General features: G+C 40.4%; 1 protein-coding gene across 11 annotated transcripts in view; it reads right to left on the bottom strand.

Annotated features, from left to right (window-relative positions):
* TTC23 (tetratricopeptide repeat domain 23) overlaps positions 1-20,928 on the bottom strand; it is a 115,955-nt gene that overhangs the window by 75,808 nt on the left and 19,219 nt on the right. For 9 of the 11 annotated variants that reach the window (XM_045396028.3, XM_045396026.3, XM_005560585.4 and 6 more), the window contains exons 2-5: positions 18,327-18,526; positions 11,121-11,244; positions 8,267-8,417; positions 7,957-8,082 (exon numbers count right to left, since the gene is read on the bottom strand). In XM_045396028.3, coding sequence (XP_045251963.2) covers positions 7,957-8,082; positions 8,267-8,417; positions 11,121-11,244; positions 18,327-18,506 — 581 coding nt within the window. In that variant the 5' untranslated portion in view covers positions 18,507-18,526. The remainder of the gene's footprint in view (positions 1-7,956; positions 8,083-8,266; positions 8,418-11,120; positions 11,245-18,326; positions 18,527-20,928) is intronic. The other 2 variants (XM_073996808.1, XM_005560582.4) reach the window with 1 other exon arrangement.

Here is a 20,928-nt window from a genome sequence, read left to right on the forward strand (position 1 = left end):
AGACTTGTGTAAGTTAAGAGCATCTCTTCAATCACAGAAATATAGGATTAGGAAGAGCGCCAGAGAAAACAAGCAATTTCCTTCCTTGTTAGGTAAGCAAAAAGTATTCTAGGCACATAGTGTACCATAGGAGGAGCTGACAGGAGAAACATGTCTGCTGGAGAAGAGCAGGGAGCAAGCAAGGGAGCAGGACTTTGAACATATGAGCATTTGTTACAGCCTTTATGCCCAAAAGACAGAAGCAGAGAAAATGCGACTCAGACATCAAGGAACCTGAGGTGATGGTAACAACTAAAAAAATTTTTTTTAAACGCTGAGTCCAGAAAGCAAAAGTTAGATGTTGAAATTTCTGACTGGACCAATTTGGGGATGACTATGGGATCTAAAAGCAAAGGTTATTACTGAAGTATCAAAAATTCCACTGGGAAGCATTTCTGGAGCAGCTTATGGAACTAAGTAGAACCCCATCATCTTAACAAGGTGATGGCAGGTAGATACGTACTCTGCTCCCCTTGCCATATCACTTCTCCATTATCTTCTCCTCCCTCCTAGGAAGTATGAGTTAAGGGAGAAACCTTCCCCTCCCCTTTCCCTTTGGAAAACTTGTGTTAGAATCACTTTCCAAATCTCATGACTTCACTGAATCAAGAGAGAGCAAGACAAAGAAAATCAAGCTTAAGGAAATAAGCATATACAGGCTGGGTGCAGTGGCTCATGCCTGTAATCCCAGCACTTTGGGAGGCCGAAGCAGGTGGATCACTTGAGGCCAGGAGTTTGAGACCAGCCTGGTCAACATGGTGAAACCCTGTCTCTACTAAAAATACAAAAATTAACCCGGGCGTGGTGGCACACATCTATAATCCCAGCCACTCGGGAGGCTGAGGCAGGAGAATTGCTTGAACCTGGGAGGTGGAGGTTGCAGTGAGCCAAGATCATGCCACTGCACTCCAGCCTGGGTGATAGAGACTGTTTTTTAAAAAAAGAAGTTAAGTATGTACTTATCTGATTTTAGCTTAGATGATTCAGGAGAGCAAAGAAAACAAAATGTAGCCTTCTCAGGGTATAGGGAAAAAATGCAGAAAAAAATTGCACACCAAGGGCAGTCTTGAAGTACAAAACCTTAATATGTGATATAAGTACTTGATTTAAAATCACCTCTGAGATGAAACAGCAGAAAGCAAAATGTTCAATTAGATCGTAATGATAATTATAGTTGCCCTTTTCTTGCTTTCTTGCTTGTTTCTGAGGGTCTCCCATGCACCTAGATTCTTTAAAGTAAAATCTTTTTAATTGTCACAGCAACCCCTGGAGGTCTTATTATTCCCACTTCAACAGGAGAGGAGAGTGAGGCTCCCGGGAAGCACGAGATCTGCCCAAGTTCTACAGCTGGGAATTTTGAATGAACACTGATTTGAACCCAGGGCTTCTGACTTCAAAGACTACATTTTTTTTTTTTTAAATAGAGATGGGGTCTCACTATGTTGACCAGGCTGGTCTCAAACTCCTGGCCTCAAGCGATCCTCCCATCTCAGCCTCCCAGTGTTGGGATTACAGGCATGAACCACCATAGCAGGCCCAAAGCCTACATTGTTAATGACACCATGGCACACTGCTTAGAAATACCTGGGAGGTGTCTTGTTGATGGTTTGAGGAAATAAAAGTGTTTACTCATTCCTGAGTTAGTTCAGCACAGTCATGCCAGGCAAAGTGTTCGCTGGACAAGCTGTGGGAGACTTCAAGGACATGTCAAGCAGTCAGAGAGAGCTGGGGGAAAATCACATGTTCTGGAGCAATAGTCTCAACAGATCATCATCATCATGGTGCACAGAAAGATAATTTAAAGAGGGGTGTGTGTGTGTGTGTGTGTGTCTGTGCATGCATGTGCAACGGCGTATGCCTGTATATACAAAGTCAACTATTTCTCTCTGGGCTTCTATCAGTAACCAGGATAGAAAATAATTCTCGACACTGGGGATAAATTTGCCCATTTTTGCAAGTGACTTTCCTTACCAGATTTAAAGACATATAACTGTGCACACAGGAATACATGATTTGGATTCACTCTCCAAAGTTAACAAACCATTAATGTATGAAGTAGTGCTGGAACAGAGGAGAGGAAGAAAGGGAGAAGTTTCAGGCCATAGTCAGGGATGGGAGGCATGGAGCATGAGTCACCCTGCAGCACAGCACTTATCTGTCAGCCCAAGGAGAAAGGCACTGGGCTGTTGCGACGGGCACCATAAAAGGACAGGCAGGAGGAGGAAGAGGATACACTAAAAGATATCCTTTTAAGAGGGACATAGGACTGAGTGCAGTGGCTCACGCCTGTAATTCTAACACTTTGGGAGGCCGAGACAGGAGGATCGCTTGAGCCTAGCCTGGGCAATATAGTAGTGAGACCCTGTCTCTACAAAAAAAAATAACATTAGCTGGGTGCAGTGGCACATGCCTGTAGTCCCAGCTCCTCAAGAGGCTGAGAGGGGAGGACTGCTTGAGCCCAGGAGGTCAAGGCTGCTGTGAGCTGTCACTGTGAAACTGCACTCCAGACAGAGCAACAAAGTTAAGACCCTATCTCCAAAAAAAAAAAAAAAAAAAAAGAAAAAGAGGAACATAAATCCTATGAGCGCTGCCTGTGAAATTATCTTGGCCTTCCACTTCCAAGACCTGGCAAAAGAAAAGGCCCTCACGGTTCAACTGTAACTACAGAAGTGCATAGACCCAAAACACCGTGTTAATTTCTAAAACAGATCGATTTGGACAAAATACATTTCAATAAGGAAACAAAGCAAAGTAATTGAATGAAAATTATAGTTTAAGCATGCACATTGCGGTGATTATATCAGGGTGAAGAATTAGGATGAAAAGAAGTAGCAAACTTTGAAACAACTTGGTTAAACACAAAAGTAACTTTGTAGAATAGTCTGGAAGATTAACTTAAATGCGCCTTGGCTATTCAGCCCAGATGTGTACAGAGCCCGCCATCTGCTGGCAAGGCTTGGTACTGCTAATTTGGAAGGCACTCAGAGGAGGTGCCAGAGGATCATTTACTCTTTTTCACAGCAACACCGCTCAATATTAAATACTGATATATTAATCAGGTCTCAACAAATGCAATAAATATTATATCTTGGATGTCTGAATTGTGTATTTCCTATCTTATAAGACAGAATACCTAACTTTTGGCAGGAAGGGATTCTGGACTGGTAAAGCCCTCCCAGTCACTAACGACCTTCTTCCTCCTCCAGTTATATAAATGGAATCGTACAGTATGATTCTTTTGCATCTGGCTTCTTTCACTAAACATTGTTTGTGAGAGCCATTCAAGCTGTTAAGCTTAGGAGTAGTTTTAATCATTTTATTTATATTAACAGATCACATTTTTTCTGTTTTACTTTTGTTGAACCTTTAGGCTGTTTCCAACTCTTGGCTATTACAAATAATGTAGCTTTGAACATTCTTGGCTATGTCTTTCGGTGAAAACATGCATATGTTGGGCATATAATTTAGTAGTGATACTACTGGATCAAAGGGTATGCAAATGTTCAAATTTAGGAGACAATGCCAAATAGTTTTCTAAAGTAGTTACACCAAATGTATTTGAAATAATGGTATATGAAAGAGCATATCAGAGAACCACATACTTCCAAATATTTGGTTTTATTAGTCTTAAAATTTTTTTTAGCCAATCTAGTGGGAATGTAATAGTATCTTATGATTTTATTTATTTATTAATTTAAAGAGACACAGTCTTGCTTTGTCATCCAGGCTGGAGTGCAGTGGTGTCGCATAGCTCACTGCAAACTCAAATTCCTGAGCTCAAGAGATCCTCCCACCTGAGTCTCCTGAGTAGCTAGGACTACAGGTGAGCACCACCACACTTGGATAATTTAAAAAATATTTTTGCAGAGATGGGGGTCTCCCCATCTTGCCCAGGCTGGTCTTGAGTTCCAGGGCTCAAGTTATCCTTCTGCCTCAGCCTCTCAAAGGGCTGGGATTACAGGTATGAGCCACCACACCCAGCCATATCTTATGATTCTAGTTTTCATTTTCTGATGACTGATGAGTTAGAACACCTTTTGATAGGTTTATTTGCTATGTGGGTGTTCTTTTTTTGGGAGAAGTTTCCTGCCCATCTTTCTCTTTCTTTTCTTTCTTCTTTTTTTTTTTTTTTTTTTTTTTGAGACGGAGTTTTGCTCTTGTTGCCCAGGGTGGAGTGCAATGGCACAATCTTGGCTCACCACAACCTCTGCCTCCCGGGTTCAAGCAATTCTTCTGCCTCAGCCTCCCAAGTAGCTGGGATTACAGGCACCCGCCACCACACCTAGCTAATTTTTGTATTTTTGGTAGAGACAGGGTCTCTCCACGTTGGCCAGGCTGTCTTGAACTCCTGACCTCAGGTGTTCCACCCATCTTGGCCTCCCAAAGTGCTGGGATTACAGGCATGAGCCACTGCGCCCAGCCTCCTGCCCATCTTTCTATCCAGTTATGTGTGTTTGTTTAACTGATACATAAGGGTTCTTTATAGATTTCAAATACAAGCCCTTTGTCAGTTATATGTATTACACATATTGTCTGCAGTATAAGATACACGATGATTTAAATACAGGACAACACAGCACCAAGCAGAGAGAATAAAGAGTGCTGGCATGCTCAAAGGTCCTTGCATTGTTCAGGAAGTGGTTAAATGATTAATTTACACTTAGATTCTAATAAATCAGGGATATAAATGACAAACTCCATGGTAACTACTAGAATAAAAAGAAAATAACAAAGCCAGGCATGGTGGCTCATACCTGTAATCCCAGCATTTTGGGAGGCCAAAGTGGGTGGACTGCTTGAGCCCAGGAGTTCAAGATCAGACTGGGCAACATAGTGAAATCTCATCTCTACAAAAAATACAAAAAGTTAGCTGGGTGTGGTGGCACACACCTGGAGTCCAAGCTACTCAGGAGGCTGAGATAAGAGGATTGCTTGAGCCCAGGGAGGTTGAAGCTGCTGTGAGCCATGAACCCATCACTGTACTCTAGAGTGAGACCCTGTATACAACAAAGAAAAGAAGAAATAAAAGAAAAAACAAGAGAAAAGAGTGTATAACCTGCAAATTAATGGGTATAAAATGGAATGACAGAAATATTTAATTAATCTAAAAGAAAGCAAGTAAGGAAAAAGAAAGGGACATAAAATTGGTAGGAGAAAAGGAAATTTAAACCCAAATAAATATTTTTTAAAAGGTATTGTAGGAAAATATATACTAAAAGAGAGCTAGGATATAATATCAGACAGAATAGATGTAGGAGACAAAAAAGGACAAGGTCAACTAACCAATAAAGTGATAGGTTAAGAAGATATGAAGCTGTTAAACTCTCCTCCTCTCACCCCAACAAAATAGCTTCAGGATATATATAACAACGCAATACAATTAAAAATCAGTAACATCAAGATATCTTGAAAACTCTCATAACTGCAAACCAAAACACACATCATTGAATAATCCTTGGACTAAAGAATAATTTATAAATGGAGTTATGAAATACTAAGAAGTTATGACAGTGCTAACGCTTCATGATAAAATATACGGAGTAGAGTTAAAGTAGGTCTTGGAAGGAAATTTTAGAGAATATTTTTGATATTTAGCTGGAAAAGACTTTCTAACCAGACTCCCAGAGCATAAATCATAAGGTGAAAATGAATGGATTTGAGTGAAGCAAAATAATAATAATTTCTAAGCCATGAAGAACACCATAGACAAAATTAATAAGTGGGCAATAGATATAAGAAAATATTTATATCATTAATATTTATAATATACAAGAAAACCCTGATTATCAATAGGAAAGGTACAGGAAACTGTAAAATAAAAATGAGAAGGAATACTAACAGGCAATTCATAGAAGGAGAATCCCAAGTGGCTAAGATGTATATGAAAAGTATTCAAACTCACTAATAGGAGAAATATAAACAGAACTTAAATAATTAGATAGCACGTTATATGCACCAGGTTGGCAAAGATCAACAATGTCAAATATTGCCAGGGGTGTGCTAGGAACCCACCCGCTCTGCAAGTGGGAATGCAAATGCAGATGGGTGTCGTGGTTGGCTGGTGCTTGGTGCACTTAAAGTTTGTTTGTACTCAGTACCACCCCTGGAATATAAACCTCAGAAAAGCAATACCACCCCTGGGATATAAACCTTAGAAAAAGTGTCGCTTAGCCATATAAGTGAAGCTGTGTAAGAATGGTCATGGCAGCACTGCTGTGGCAGCAGAGAGCTGGGGACAAGCTGAATGTCTATTGTTAGGAGGATGGACAAACAAAACGCAACAAATGCATTTTATGGAGAATTATACAGGAACCAGAAGCAATGAACTAAAATCCAGGCAACAATCAAAACATGTTGAGTGGAAAACAGTAACAAGCAGAATGACACATATGCTACAAATTTATAGGAATTTTCTCTTTCTTTCTCTCTTTCTCTTTCTCTCTCTCCCACCCCCCCCGCCCCTTTCTTCCTTTCTTCCATTCTTTTTGTTTGAGACAGAGTCCTACTCGGTCGCCCAGGCTGAAGTGCAGTGGTGAGGTCTCGGCTCATTGCAGCCTCTGCCTCCCAGGTTCAAGCAATTTCTCCTGCCTCAGCCTCCTGAGTAGCTGGGATTACAGGCATGCGCCACCATGCTCAGCTAATTTTTGTATTTTTAAGTAGAGATGGGGTTTCACCATGTTGGCAAGGCTGGTCTTGAACTCCTGACTTTGTGATCCACCTGCCTCAGCCTCCCAAAGTGCTGGGGTTACAGGTGTGAGCCACTGTGCTCAGCCAAATTTATAGCAATTTTAAACACATAAATATGTAAAACAATACTATTTGTTACTCAGAGATACATACTCAAAAACATAAGCCATCATTAAAGTATTTATCTATGATGTGTGTGTAGGAGAATGAGAGAAAAAATCAGAAATGAAGGGAAAAAATTAATTTAAAAATCCATACCGGAGAATTTGCACAGATGAATGAGCTCTGCACTTGCAGTTCAAAAACCACTCAAGAAAAACAAAAGAACAAGGGGAATTGTGATCACAAAAGAAATACCTTTAACTGGATGAGTCAAAGTTGGTTCTTCCCACTTTCCATTCACATGGAAGCATTAGGTGTGTTCTCCTGGGGCCCTTTCCTAGCAATTTTCTTAAAATGATTCCGTGGGTTCTCTGAGTTGTCTTGGGAATCAACCTACACATACAATCTAGTTAGGAAGGTAAACTGAACTCTTCCAGGTTTGGCTGAGGGAAGCCATGTAGGTCAACTGGGATTCTCTGCCTCTTCCAACACAGACCTTTCTTCATCTTTTCCTCTGCACAAGTCCATCTTTCCAAAGAGTGTGGGCAAACTTTGTCACCCCAATACTCTGAGGAATTGGCTTAGGTTGCCCTTTGGAGAGAGATAAAAGTACTAACTATGCAGAACCTTCTCTTCATATCTCTTCCAGCTGAGTTTACTTGGTGAGTATGGAGTAAGGCGAGGAACAAAGAACAATCCTTTCATTATCATGGATTCAGATAGTTTAAGATCTTTCTCCTTTTAGGTTTTCATCATAAAAGCAACCCGTTGAAGCATTTTAGACCAGAGCAGGGCAGGGAAAAAAGGAATGGAGGGAGGAAGAGAAGGGTGTAGGGGCTGGGGGTGAGGAGGGAGAGCAGGTAAAAAGAAAGTCAAGAGAATAATGATCAGAACTCTGGGACCCAGGGTGGATATGAGGGCACTCCATAGAGAGTGAAAAGTGTCACTGATGGATGCCTTGGTTGGGGCTGCTCTGACATGACTGTGCTCCTCTTTTACTTTTACACAGTGGCCTCCGGAGAAGCCATAGCCGCAGCCTCATGGAGATGCTCCTCCTACCTGAGACAGATTCTACTGGCAAAGAGCCTCCAGCCATCATGTAAGCAAAATCCTAAACTTGAAACTTACTGTGCAAATGATAATCTGATCCGTGCTTCAATTTCTATCCATTCTTCCTTTATAATCCTTCCACATTGTAGCAGCTCCTTTGAAAGTCTCTCTGCTTTTGTCAAATTCTCTGAAGCTTCCTTAAAACTAAATTGTGTTCAGGAAACTTTCCACTTGGTTCTAGATTCTACACCCCATGTCCTGAACTTCCTTGGTTCCCATACTTCCAATCACACTTCCTAAGTCATCCATCAGCATCAGCTTTTTACTTGGCATATAAGTATTATATGAATAGTATTTCTATTTGTAAAAGTTAGAGGCAAAAGGATACTTGTGAAGGGAGAGTAAAGCTCTGCCCATGGTATGGAAAAGCTCAATGGAAAACTTGAAAACATCTGTATTCTCGTTATAGGGAGGCACAATGGAGTTGGCGAGGATTTGTTTGGCTTTTTCTGCATGTTGTTTCGCTTGCAGTGACAGTCCTGTGGACAAAGAAAAAGAGGTCTCAGTTTCTCTTTCATCTCAACTGGACAGGAATACAGTTCTCTACAGTCTGAGAATCTAACAAGGTCTCCTTCACATATTGTCAAATGGCACATGGAGATGTATCTGGGCAGCATGAAACACTGTCGTGACTGTAACAACCAAAGAAGTGTTTTATACCAAGTACTCAAGATAAATTTTCCCCCAATGGCCTTTTTAGAAATAAACAGAATGAGCTGGAATTGAACAACTTTGAAACTTCACCAATATCAGAAGTAAAATATGTTACATATAATTATAAGAAACAAATTGAATACAAGAACTACAGCATTCTGGGCAGGAAATAAAATATTCACGAATTTTAATCCTGGCTGTGTAACTGCAATCGTAATGAAATACTAAAAATTCTGAATCTTCAGCTCACCCACCTATAATTACAACGTCAGAGAGTTATTTTTTAACATAATGCATATCTGATATCTACAAAAACTTACAAACACAATTCCAGTGAGGTAACAGATTAATGTGTGATAATTTCGTATTCCTATGTGGTAAGAGACTAATATGAAACAAAATGGAGCAAAAAAAAAAAAAAAATTACTACTAAGAACGAATTCCTCAGTGTGTTCCAGTGTTCCTCCATGGGCTTGTTAATCTGTGGGAAGGGAGGACTGAAGCCAGCAAAGCTTCAGGGCTTTGCACTTCCCTGTATTCCCATCCTCCTCCCTTACACTGACACCCACTTCCACTCACATACACACAGCCCCCGTCTTATGTTCTTAGTTACACAAAATTGTATCTCACATCTCTAAAAAATCCTGTCAAAATATGAAGTTAATTCTGTTCCTATGTCTATAAAACAGGAAGAATATATTTTCTAATGGAGAAAGTCAAGGGTATGCTTTTCATGTGGGAATTCTTACACGATATTATCTTATTACATATTTTTAAAAAGCACACACATGTATTAGTGCCACCTGTGCTTGTGATATTACACAAAGCATGGTGGACTGTATTTTCAACTGTGTCAAGTCCCTGAAGGAACCTGAACTCAATTTACTGGAGGCAGCATAGGGTGAAGTTCAATTTTCTCCTAAGAACCTTACTTTTGAAATCATAAAAAAAAAACATTGGCTCTGAAGTCAGACTGCCCAGAATGGATCCCCTGCTCTACCACTTATTATAAAATGCTGGCCTCAGCTTTCTCAGCTGTAAACAGGGATATTAAAAATACCCACCTCTGAGGACCGTGGTGAGGACTGAACAAGGTTATGCATGGAAAGTAACATGATGCCTGGCACCAAATGAGACTTTAATAAATGGCAGATACTACTCTTACTTTAAATTGAGAAGGACTATCACACAGAGAGGCAGCAGGCTGTATAAGAAAAGCATCATCTGAAACCCCAGATGGCAGGACAAACTGGCATTGAAATCCTAGGTCTGAGTCTTAGATCAGCTACTTATTAACAGTGTGGTATGGGGTAAGCTGTTCTAACTCAGACTCATTGTTTTCCCTGAATCTACAAAACGGGGTGGGAGGGCAGAGTTTAAACTAGATAATCTCCAAGGTCTCTAACAGCTTTGATCTGATAGGTAGGACAAGTCTATAATCAGATTTGGCCAAATTGATTGGATGGCAATAATGAATATGCTTGGTATAGAATATGCTTGGCATTTGGTGTTTTCCACTTCTATTGTTTTCTTTATTCACTGGGCCAACCCTGGAAAGTTAGCATCACCATCACCATCATTATCACTTTTCAGCCGAAGAAGCTGAGCAGAGAGATGCTCTTGTCCATCTTGTCTTGGGCTGCACAGTCAGTAAGTAGAAGCCATTATCACATCCTCGGTGTCTATTGTTTTTGTCTTCCCTGCACCCAGTCTCCCGTTTCCCTTTTGGGATGCCTGGCTCCTGCACATCCAATCCATGTGATTTGGCGAAGGCCTGCTTCTCCTTCAGGATCCAATGAATCCAAAAGGAAGGTTTAGCCAATCAGACTACTCCTTGCCTTTGGTATACAACCCAAGTTGTTTCAATTAGAACCCTTCCCATATTCTAGGATTTTGGTAGAGGGACATTATTTTACTCCTGGGAATGCTTATAAGGGAAGCCTAAAGTTGCAGGCAGTCTTGCTGCCACTATGTGGGCAAAGCCTGGCTAAGAATGGAGCAAATACCAAGAAAAACAGAGCCAAGCAGTGGGAGAGAGACAAACTGAATCCTGGTCACATTGTTTGAACACTGGATATGGCTAAATCTAAAGCAAGTTTTTCTCTTGCATTTTTCAGTTGTATGAGCCAAAAACTTTTGTTTATGTCAATTTGGGTTAGTCTTTTTAAATTTTTTAGTTATTTACAGTCAAGAGATTCTCCAATAAAAGTGTGAATGAATCCCATTCTGGGCCCCTATTCCATACCTTGGGTTTTTTCCTACAAAGTCTTCTTTGTAGATTAATTTTCTCCTAAGAACCTTACTTTTGAAATCATAAAAAAAAAAAGTTACAATATTTTTTCCCTTTTTCCCCTTTGAATGTTTACATGTTATATACTTTATCAACTCTTTCTAAAAGGAAATGGCTTCTTGGTATTTAGAAAGAAGAATATTAAAAAACCCCATCCTTCGAATTAAGTATGAATCAAATTTTGGGGAGAACAGCAGAAATCAACCAATTGATCACCCTCAGTCTAAGGCGAGCTTACCTTTCAGCTGGAGGTAGCCTTGAGCCAGATTAACATGTGCCTCTGCTAGTTTCCAATGTGAGTCTCCATAGCAAATTCTTGTCAGTGCTACGCAACGCACAAGCTCGTGGACGGCCTGTTTGTACTGTTAGGAAGAGAAAACAGGCTTACCAGTTATACAACTTAAAACTTAAGAGTCACAAAACACAAAATCAATGTGCTTTTATATCCCTTTGATAAATACTGAGTGACTACTATGTTCAAAACATTGTTCAAAGCACTTGAGATGTATCAGAGAACAAAACAGACAAAGATCTATTTGGGGTGGTAAAGTGTACAGTTGGTAAGATGAAATAGACAATAAACATAAGAAGTACAATTTATAGCACATTTAAAGGTGAAAAAAAGAAATAGAATTTAAAAAATAGAAAAAGTAGAGCAGACATCTAGTCATTCTCTAGGTTTCCCAGCTGTCCACCAATGAACAGCTACTCCATATGCAGGCACAACAGGGGCAAATGGTAGTGTTCGCAAATACTATACTTTGTGTGTGTGTGTGTGTGTGTGTGTGTGTGTGAGAGAGAGAGAGAGAGAGAGAGACAGGGTTAGGGTTAGGGTGAGAGAGAGAGAGAGAGAGAGAGAGAGAGAGAGAGAGAGACAGGGTCTCACTCTGTCACCCAGGCTGGAGTACAGTGGCACAATCTTGGCTCACTGTAGCCTCGACCTCCAGGGTGGGCTCGAGCAACCCTCCCACCTCAGCTTCCTGAGCAGCTGGGACCACAGGTGTGCACCACCACACCTGGCTAATTTTTTGTATTTTTGGTAGAGATAGGGTTTTGCCATGTTGCCCAGGCTGTCAAATACTATACTTTAGCTCTCAATTCAAAACTCTCCTTAGCCGTCTACACTAGCATAGCAAATGAGATCAGCAGGACTTACAGAGTTGATTAAAGCAGTGAGAAGCACATTTTCATTCAGGGCTAGGACAAAAAGAACAGAAAACTAGATTCCCAGTTCGAGGTGATCTCAGAGCAGCCATATCCTCAAAGCAAAGCTGGTAGTTTTAAAACACAGTTCCAGGCCGGGCGCGGTGGCTCAAACCTGTAATCCCAGCACTTTGGGAGGCTGAGGTGGGTGGATCATGAGGTCAAGAGATTGAGACCATCCTGGCTAACATGGTGAAACCCTGTATTTTTAGTCTCTACTAAAAATACAACAAATTAGCCAAGCGTGGTGGTGGGCATCTGTTGTCCCAGCTACTTGGGAGGCTGAGGCAGAACAGTGTGAACCTGGGAGGCGGAGTCTGTAGTGAGCCGAGATTGCACCACTGCACTCCAGCCTGGGCAACACAGCGAGACTCCATCTCAAAACAAACAAACAAACAAACAAACGAAAACCTTCAGCTCCAAAATTCTCTGATACTCCTTCCATCCACAGATGGGGGTCTATGTCCCATTTCCTGTGAATCTGGGCTTTATGACTGTTTGGCCAATAGAACCTGGAGGAAATGATGCAGGACCAATTTTCAGGCCACAGTCTACAGGAACTGGTGGCTTTGCTTTCTGTCTCTTCTTGGGTACTCACACTTGAAACCTGTTATGGGCTGAACTGTGTCCCCTCCCCAACCTCCCTGAATTTATATATTTAAGTCCCAACCCCCAGCAGCTTATAATTTAACTGTTTTTGGAGATGAGGTCTTTAAAGAGGTGATTTAAGTTCAAACAAGGTGTTAGGGCGGACCCTAGTCCAATACTGCTGGTATCCTTATATATGAAGAGGAAAAGACACCAGGGATGGGCATGCACATGGAGAAATGACCATGTGAGAATACAACAAGAGGGCAGTCATCTACAAACTAAGGAGAGAGGCTTTAGAATGAAATCAAGCCCTGCTCACACCTTGATCTTGGACTTCCAGCCTCCAGAACTGTGAGGAAATAAACTCTGTTCTTTAAGCCACAGCATGTGTGGAATTTTATTATGTCAGCACCACAAACTAATACAGAACCCAACCACAGTGCTGTGAGGAAGCCAACATGGCCCCGTGGAGAGAAGACCCACATAGAAAGACCCACATAGAAAGTGAACCATTTTGGCACCAGATTCTCCAGACCTTTCAAGACCAGATGATGCTGTGTGGAACAAAGCTGAGCAAACCCCACTGAGCTCTGCAAAAACTGCAAGCTCATGAGAAAATGAATCGCTCTTTTTGTTTTAAGACACTAAGTTGTTGGGGTGTTATGCAGCAGCAGATAGTCAGAACAGCAAGAGAGATGGCTGAAGAAAGAAAGCTGAAGGGGTCAAAGCAGAGGAAGAAAGGTAAGAACAACGATGGAGTTGTGGAGAAGACCCAGGATGCCCCTAGTATGCACCCCCATCAATGTCAAAGCTCAAAGGACTTGCATTTCCACACAATTCCTCCATGCATTGGAAATACCTTCACCCTAAAACAACATTTTTCTAGACAAAAATACACAGCCAGACAGTTGGCCAAAGAAGAGTCACTTTTGTGACCTAGCAGGAGGAAGCTAAGGAATACATGCTCACCATAAAGTGCTGAAAGAAGATGGACTGTGGCATTTTTTTTCTATAGTAACATGTTTCTTACTGCAAAAATAATGTATGCTCATTGTCAAAATACGGACGAGCAAAAAGATAAAAACTAAAAATCACCAGTAAGTTTACCCCCTAGAGATATCTAGGCAGCTAAATATCCCTTTATTCTTTATTTTTATGAATCTATATATTTTTTCTTTTTCTTTTTTCTTTGTTTTTTTTTTGAGACGGAGTCTCATTCTGTCACCCAGGCTGGAGTGCAGTGGTGCAATCTCCGCTCACTACAAGCTCCACCTCCCGGGTTCATGCCATTCTCCTGCCTCAGCCTCCCGAGTAGCTAGGACTATAGGCGCCCCCCACCATGCCCGGCTAATTTTTGTATTTTTAGTAGAGACAGGGTTTCACCTTGTTAGCCAGGATGGTCTCGATCTCCTGACCTCACGATCCGCCCGCCTCAGCCTCCCGAAGTGCTGGGATTACAGGTGTGAGCCACTGCGCCTGGCTATTTTTTCTTTTTCAAAAATAGGTTCATAAGCTACTTGCAGGTTTACAGTCTGCTGTTTTAACAATATATGAATAACTTCTCATGTCATCTTCTATGATATAAGTTTGAATGGCTCTACAGTATTTTATTATATGATTATATCATAACCGCATTACTCAATCCACTCTTTATTGGGCATTTAGGTGTCTGCAAATTTTTTACTCACTGAATATCCCGTATGGATACCTTTGCACACACCCATAAACATTCCCACAAAATAAATTCCTCCAAATGGGATCGTTGTGTAAAGGATATGCAAAATTCTGAGGCTGTGAGTAGCTATTGGTGAAGTACCTCTCCAAGAGGTTGCACCAGTTCATACTTTCAACACATCATATGTGAGCAGAAATGCCCCTTATGTTGAACCGAGTACAAATTGTGGAATTTTTGTTTTGGTTTTAGTTTGTCAATTTGTCAGTTGGCCCATTTCTTCTGGATTTAGTCCACATTTTTCCCCCAAATTGATGAGGCTGAACGTCTTCATGTGTTAGCTGGCTGTTTGTACTTCTTTTGGGAATCACCTTTTTATTGCCTCTAGACACAGGAAGTTTATGGAATGACTTCTTTGGAGAGAGAGAAAGAGAACAACAACTACAGTGTATGAAAGAGAAGGAAATGACGACAACATCACGGAATCCAGACAGAAAAAAGAGGGAGATCTGTTTTGATAGTGAATCTGTCCCAAATACAGATTTCCAGCAAAGGGGACTGTGCAGGCTGAGTTGGGCTTCCCTGATAATAACCTTGGTTCTCAGGACCTGAGCGGGGTTAGAGGTATACAAGAAACAGCTTGCCCTCCCTTCACTTCCTTATGTTATAAGGCATGGTCCAAATATCCCTATTGGTTTTCCAACCTTTATTCTACCAGTCCCAGTGGCTTTAGCAATAGGCATTGGTAAGGGGCAGACAGAAGACAAGTATGAAGTAGCAAGGCAATTTCAAAACTGGGAGGAGCCTTGGAAATAATCTAATCTGGTCCCCTCAATTTAAAGATGAAGGAATATAAGGCTGGAAAGTTGAGATGATTTACCAGCAAGTGGTAGCATCAGGAAGTGGTTAAACAATGAGGGGATGGATTGAGGACTCAGGAGTCAGCTTGAAGGGTCTCCCATTGGCAGATATGGAATAATCTGAGCTTCCAAGAAAACAATAGGTTGTAGTGTATTTGAAAAATACAATTTCCTGAACCCGTACTGATAGGAATAAATGAATGATAAATAAGCTGTGAAGAAAGAAAAGCTCTTCCTTATAATAGAATGCCAACAAACAAATGTTGAAAGCATGTGGAAGTCAGCGACTGGCTCTGTGACAAACATCATAGTAATAACTGATTCAGGTGAAAATCATCAGTGAACACTAAAACTGACGGAGTGAAGTTTTAAATATATACATAGTCTCAGTGAATCTCCCCACAAAATACTTATTAATTACAAAGGGAAAAATAGCAATTCTGCAGTAAAGAAACCTGCCACACAGCACCTTAACCAAATGTTCAAGGTTGGCATCACTGTCACGAGACAAATAGACATTCTGCACCTCCTGACAGGACGCACTAAGGAGCGCCCCATGTCACACCTGTGGTATTCCTGCTCCAAATGTACAATCTGAATAGAATCATGAGGAAGCATAAGACAAACTCAAAAGGAAAGATATTCTGCAAAACAATTAGAGTACATATTTCCAAGATATCAAGATCATGAAAAACAAAGTAGGTTAAGCAACTGTTTCAGATTAAAGGAGACTAAAGAGACATAACAACTCTATTTAGCATGAATTCACAGACTGAACCATGGGTCTGATTATTTTCTGTAAAGGACATTATTAAGAAGAAATATAAACAAGGTTTACAGATTAGATAATAGTATTATACTGACATTAATTTCCTAATTACGATCACTGTACCGTGGCTATGTAAGGGAATAGCTTTATTCTTAGGGAATAAACACTGAAGAATTTGGGGGTAAAGGGCCATAATATCTATAACTTACTCTCAGTTCAGAAAAACAATGAGAGTCAGAGAACAAAGCAACACAGCAAATGTTAACAATGAGTGAATCTTGTGCCTTTTCTGTAAGTCAGAAATTACTTTAAAATACAAAATTACCAAAAACCTGATATTTTAAAAAGTAAATTACATCATGTTAATACCTTGCTGAAATATTTTTAAGGCCTTCCAGGGCACTTAGCTTGAAACCTGCAAGGCCGTAAGTGAACTGACAGCCTCTCTCACTATGTTTAATGTCAGCTTGCAGCTTCTTCTCCTTGCTTCAAATATGTCCTGCTTGTGCCTACCTTGTAGCTTTATGTGTGCTATTTCCTCTCCCTAGAACTCTTTTCCCTCAGCTCCTCCACACTGGCTCCTTCTCTTCCTCAGGTCTCACCTTATCTTCCTGGAGGCCCTCCCTGATCACGCTACCCAAGAGAGAGCCACTCTATGTCCTCCTTAGCACTTATCACAGTCTATAAGGATCTGGTCCATTTACAACGTCGATCGCCTCTCAGGTCCATCAGGGTATGTACCTTGTCTGTCCTATTCACCATTGTATCCTGGATTCTTCACCAGAACCACAGAACAACGACATGTTTAATACCATTCTAGATACACAGAAAATAAGTTAATTCTTTACATTTGTTAAATGCCTTTGGGCATGAGGGCTTAATTCTTTTGCAGAAGTCTGGTTGAGAAAGGCTGCCAGCCTAGAGCCTACAAATAGTAGGTACCGAGTATCTGTTGCATAATGAACAAGTACAACCTCAAAACCAAATTTGTGCTCTTTCTCTATAATCCTGGTCTTTCTCCTGTATTCACTATACTGATGAAGGTCATGGGCAAGTCTCCAATCATCCAAGCAGACTCAGACCTTGGGTGGTAGGAATTCTACACACCCCATCTTTCTCACTCTCACATCCCCATTCCCTATGTCCCCTCAGTCATCCAGTCCTGTCCCACTGACTTCATTTCTAAATTCCTTTCAAAAGAGCTCAGCATTTCTATTGCCTCTGCCACGTGTTGTTCAGGTCCTCATTATTGGAGGATTATTGCAAATATCCTCCTAACTGATGCTCCTCTTCCAGTTTCACTCTTTTTTTGTCCATACCTTTCATAGCTATGGGAGTGATTGTTCTTAAAATCAAACCTGCTCATGGCATGCTTCTACTTATAACCTCATGGTAATCCTCCATCATCTTCAGGGGAAAATCAAAACTCTTTCACTAGGCCTTGAGTGCCCTCTGGGCCTCAGTTCCTGCCCATAATCCAGCTTCATATCTTGCCCTGTGTCACTAACACATTAGTCCCAGACAGCTCCTTATAGTTCTCCAAACAGACTGCACTCCCTCAGACCTTTGGCTCTTGTCTATCTGCTACCTCTGTCCAGAACATTTTGGTCCTCTTCATCACCTTCCAACTCCTAAGCACTGTTTACTAATGCAGTCTACGTAACTCCCATTCCAAGAAAGTGTGCTTTACCTGCTGTCCCTCTACCACCTCCAGGCTCACTGCCCACCCCTTTCTGTTTTGTATCTATGTCACTCGAGCTCTCACAGAACTTATCAAACTGACTACCATTATCTGTCCCCCATCTATCTTCCCAACCAAATCCCGAGTCCCTCCAAGACAAAGACTGTGGCTTTTCTTTCTGTGCCCCTGGTACCTACATGGCACCTGGCACATATTAGGCATACAATAGGTATTTATGATGAATGGATGAACAGGACCCAACACATAAGAGGTGACAGAGAAATGCCTACTGAATGAGTTAGTGAATGAGTAAAACTTTCAAGGAAAGAATGGGAAAGAAGCATGCAGAGAACAAGATCTGAGATTATAAGGAATTATAAGCTCTATGAGAGCAGAAGCTTCATCTGCTTTGTTTGTGTTGTATCCCAGTGCCCAGACTTGGCACACAGTGGGACCTCAATAAATATTTGTTGTTGGCTGTGCCAGCCGCTGTGCTTGGAGCCTAGAGATACTACATTCATTCATGTTGTAACAAAGGCACTGTCTTACACACTCTCTTGTACCAAACTGCTGAGATTAGGAATGTAATCCAAAACATTCTACTTCTCTTGATTATACCTTATAGCTCAAATCCCAGAGTAGAAATACAGAAACAAAAGTCTCCTTACTTCGTGACTGTTGGAATAAGACTTTGCTTTCTCTTCACAGAGGTGGAGTTTCTCTCGAGGAGGCTGGAATAGTGCTGTCTGAGGCAGCTTGTTTTGGAACTTCTTACTATTAGTGATGCTAACAGCAGCAACAACTTCATCTAGGTGGTTGGATATGTGGGTTTCCTGTGATTCTTGCATAGTTTTACATTCATTGTCTTCTAATTTTAAAATAAAAAACAAAGATGTTAAATGATAATTTACATAGTTATTTTTAGAAATATACATTTCAACACTATACCATAATTTCTTTGAAATTAGTAGTATTATATCCCAAGATTATGGTGGCTACTACTGACCTGCTGATTTCTACTTTCGACTAAATTAAACCTTCTTTATGTATATGGACACACATATATGTACACATACATATACACACATACATACACATGTATATATAAACACACACACACATAAATGTATATGTGTATATGTGTGTATTATACACATACATATGTACGTATATAAAGTCCAGTAGAAATTAGCTTAGCACATACATATGTATTTATATGTACATATATATATAAAGTCCAGTAGAAATTAGCTTAGCCCAAACAGTTCTCAATGACCCCAGATTAAATCAGCTGAAGCCCAACTGACCCTGAGGTAGAAAACAAATAACTGTTGTTACAACTTTTACTTCTGGCCAAGATGAAGTAATAGTAACTACATTTACCCTCTGGCCTGAAATAACCCAAAACAAACAAATAAACAGCCCACAGAACAAAGGATAAAACAATGGTTTCAAGAAACAAGACAAGCAATGAGAGAGCAATTCCTGAGAGATGGAAAAAATAAATCACCCCAGTTTATTGCTTTGAGAGAGTTTCCAGGAAACAGCACAGGGAGAGGGCACCCAGAAGTTACCCCAGTGGACTACCTGAGTTGAGGAAGTAGAGTTGAGAATTTGGGGAGACCAAGGTGACTAGAACTGACAGAACAAATTACTGAAGAGGAGAAGGCTCCAGAGACAGAGGAACCAAGAGATTAGCAGAGGGACACCCTTAAGTCTAGGGACAGAATACTGATTAGCATGTGCGTAAGAAAATTACTTAAGTCTGGAGAAAGAATCCTTCAACGAAGTTACAGGGAACAGTGTTTTGTGCTCACATAAGGCTGGTGCCTGTTGCCAGCAATCAGACTGAAAAAATTTCTAATTCATGAGGCATTAGATAGATACTCAGAAGTCTTTTATCTCAGTAGGGCTGATAATTAGCTGTAGACTGAACACTGCTCAGATCACCACACAGATCATAAAAAGTAAGACCTAAAAGGATCAAACTGTTTCCAATTGACTTGATTGCACTAGAGGACAATACTCAAGGATATTCATAGGAATACTAAAATAATCAATACCTAACAAGGTAAAATTCACAAAGTCTAATATCCAAAGATTACCAAGCATCCAAAGAAGCAGGAAAACATGGCCCATAATGAGAATAATCAATCAATCAAAACTGACCCAGAATTGACACAGATGTTAAGTTAGCAAATAAAAACATTAAACCAGTTATAATAATTGTATTCTATCAGTTTAAAAAGTTACATAAAGACATGGAAGAAATAAAAAAGACCCAAATGGAACTTCTAGATAGAAAAATTATGTGTGAAGATGAAAATGCGTGGGATTAATGGCAGATTAGAAACTGCAGCTGAAAAGATGAATTTGTAGACATAGCAATAAAAATTATCAAAAACAAAAAAAAATCAGTGGGCTGTAACACAACTTCAAGTTGCCTAATATATATGTCATTTCAGTCCCTAAAGGAAAGCAGATTGGAGGAGGGACAGAAAACATATTTGAAGAAATAATGGCCAATATTTTTCCAAATTTAAGAAAAAGCATAAAGCCAGAGATCCAAGAAGCTCAATGAACATGAAACACAAAAAACATGAAGAAAACTATACCAAATAAAGTCAAAACATCATAAACAAATTGCTTAAAATTATGATACAGCAAAAATCTCAAAAGTAGAGAAAAAGGACACATTACATATAAAAAATAAAGACAAAGATGGTAACAGATTTCTTAGAGGAATAAAAAGCAAACAAGTATGGAAAGAAAAAAGTTGGCAACCTTAAATTCTGTACTTGTGAAAATACCTTTCAAAAACAAAATTTTAAGTAATTTATCACCAGAAGACTTGCACTACAATGTTCTCAAAGAAACAGGCGTGAGCCACGGTGCCTGGCCTGTTTTTTTTTTTTTTTTGAGACGGAGTTTTATCTTGTTGCCCAGGCTAGAGATAGAGCAATGGCTCTATCTTGGCTCACCACAACCTCTGCTTCCCAGGTTCAAGTGATTCTCCTGCCTCAGCCTCCCAAGTAGCTGAGATTACAGGCATGCGCCACCACGCCCAGCTAATTTTGTATTTTTAGTAGAGACAGGGTTTCTCCATGTTGGTCAGGTTGCTCTCGAACTCCTGACCTCAGGTGGTGATCAGCCCGCCTCGGTTGCCCAAAGTGCTGGGATTACAGGCATGAGCCACCACACCTGCCCTGTGTCTTAGTTTTAACAAAAAAGTTTAAAAAGTAAAAAAAGAAAATAAAAAATTTTAAAAAT

Source organism: Macaca fascicularis, chromosome 7 (genome assembly GCF_037993035.2).
Source record: "Macaca fascicularis isolate 582-1 chromosome 7, T2T-MFA8v1.1".
In the NCBI taxonomy this organism is placed as follows: Eukaryota; Metazoa; Chordata; class Mammalia; order Primates; family Cercopithecidae; genus Macaca; species Macaca fascicularis.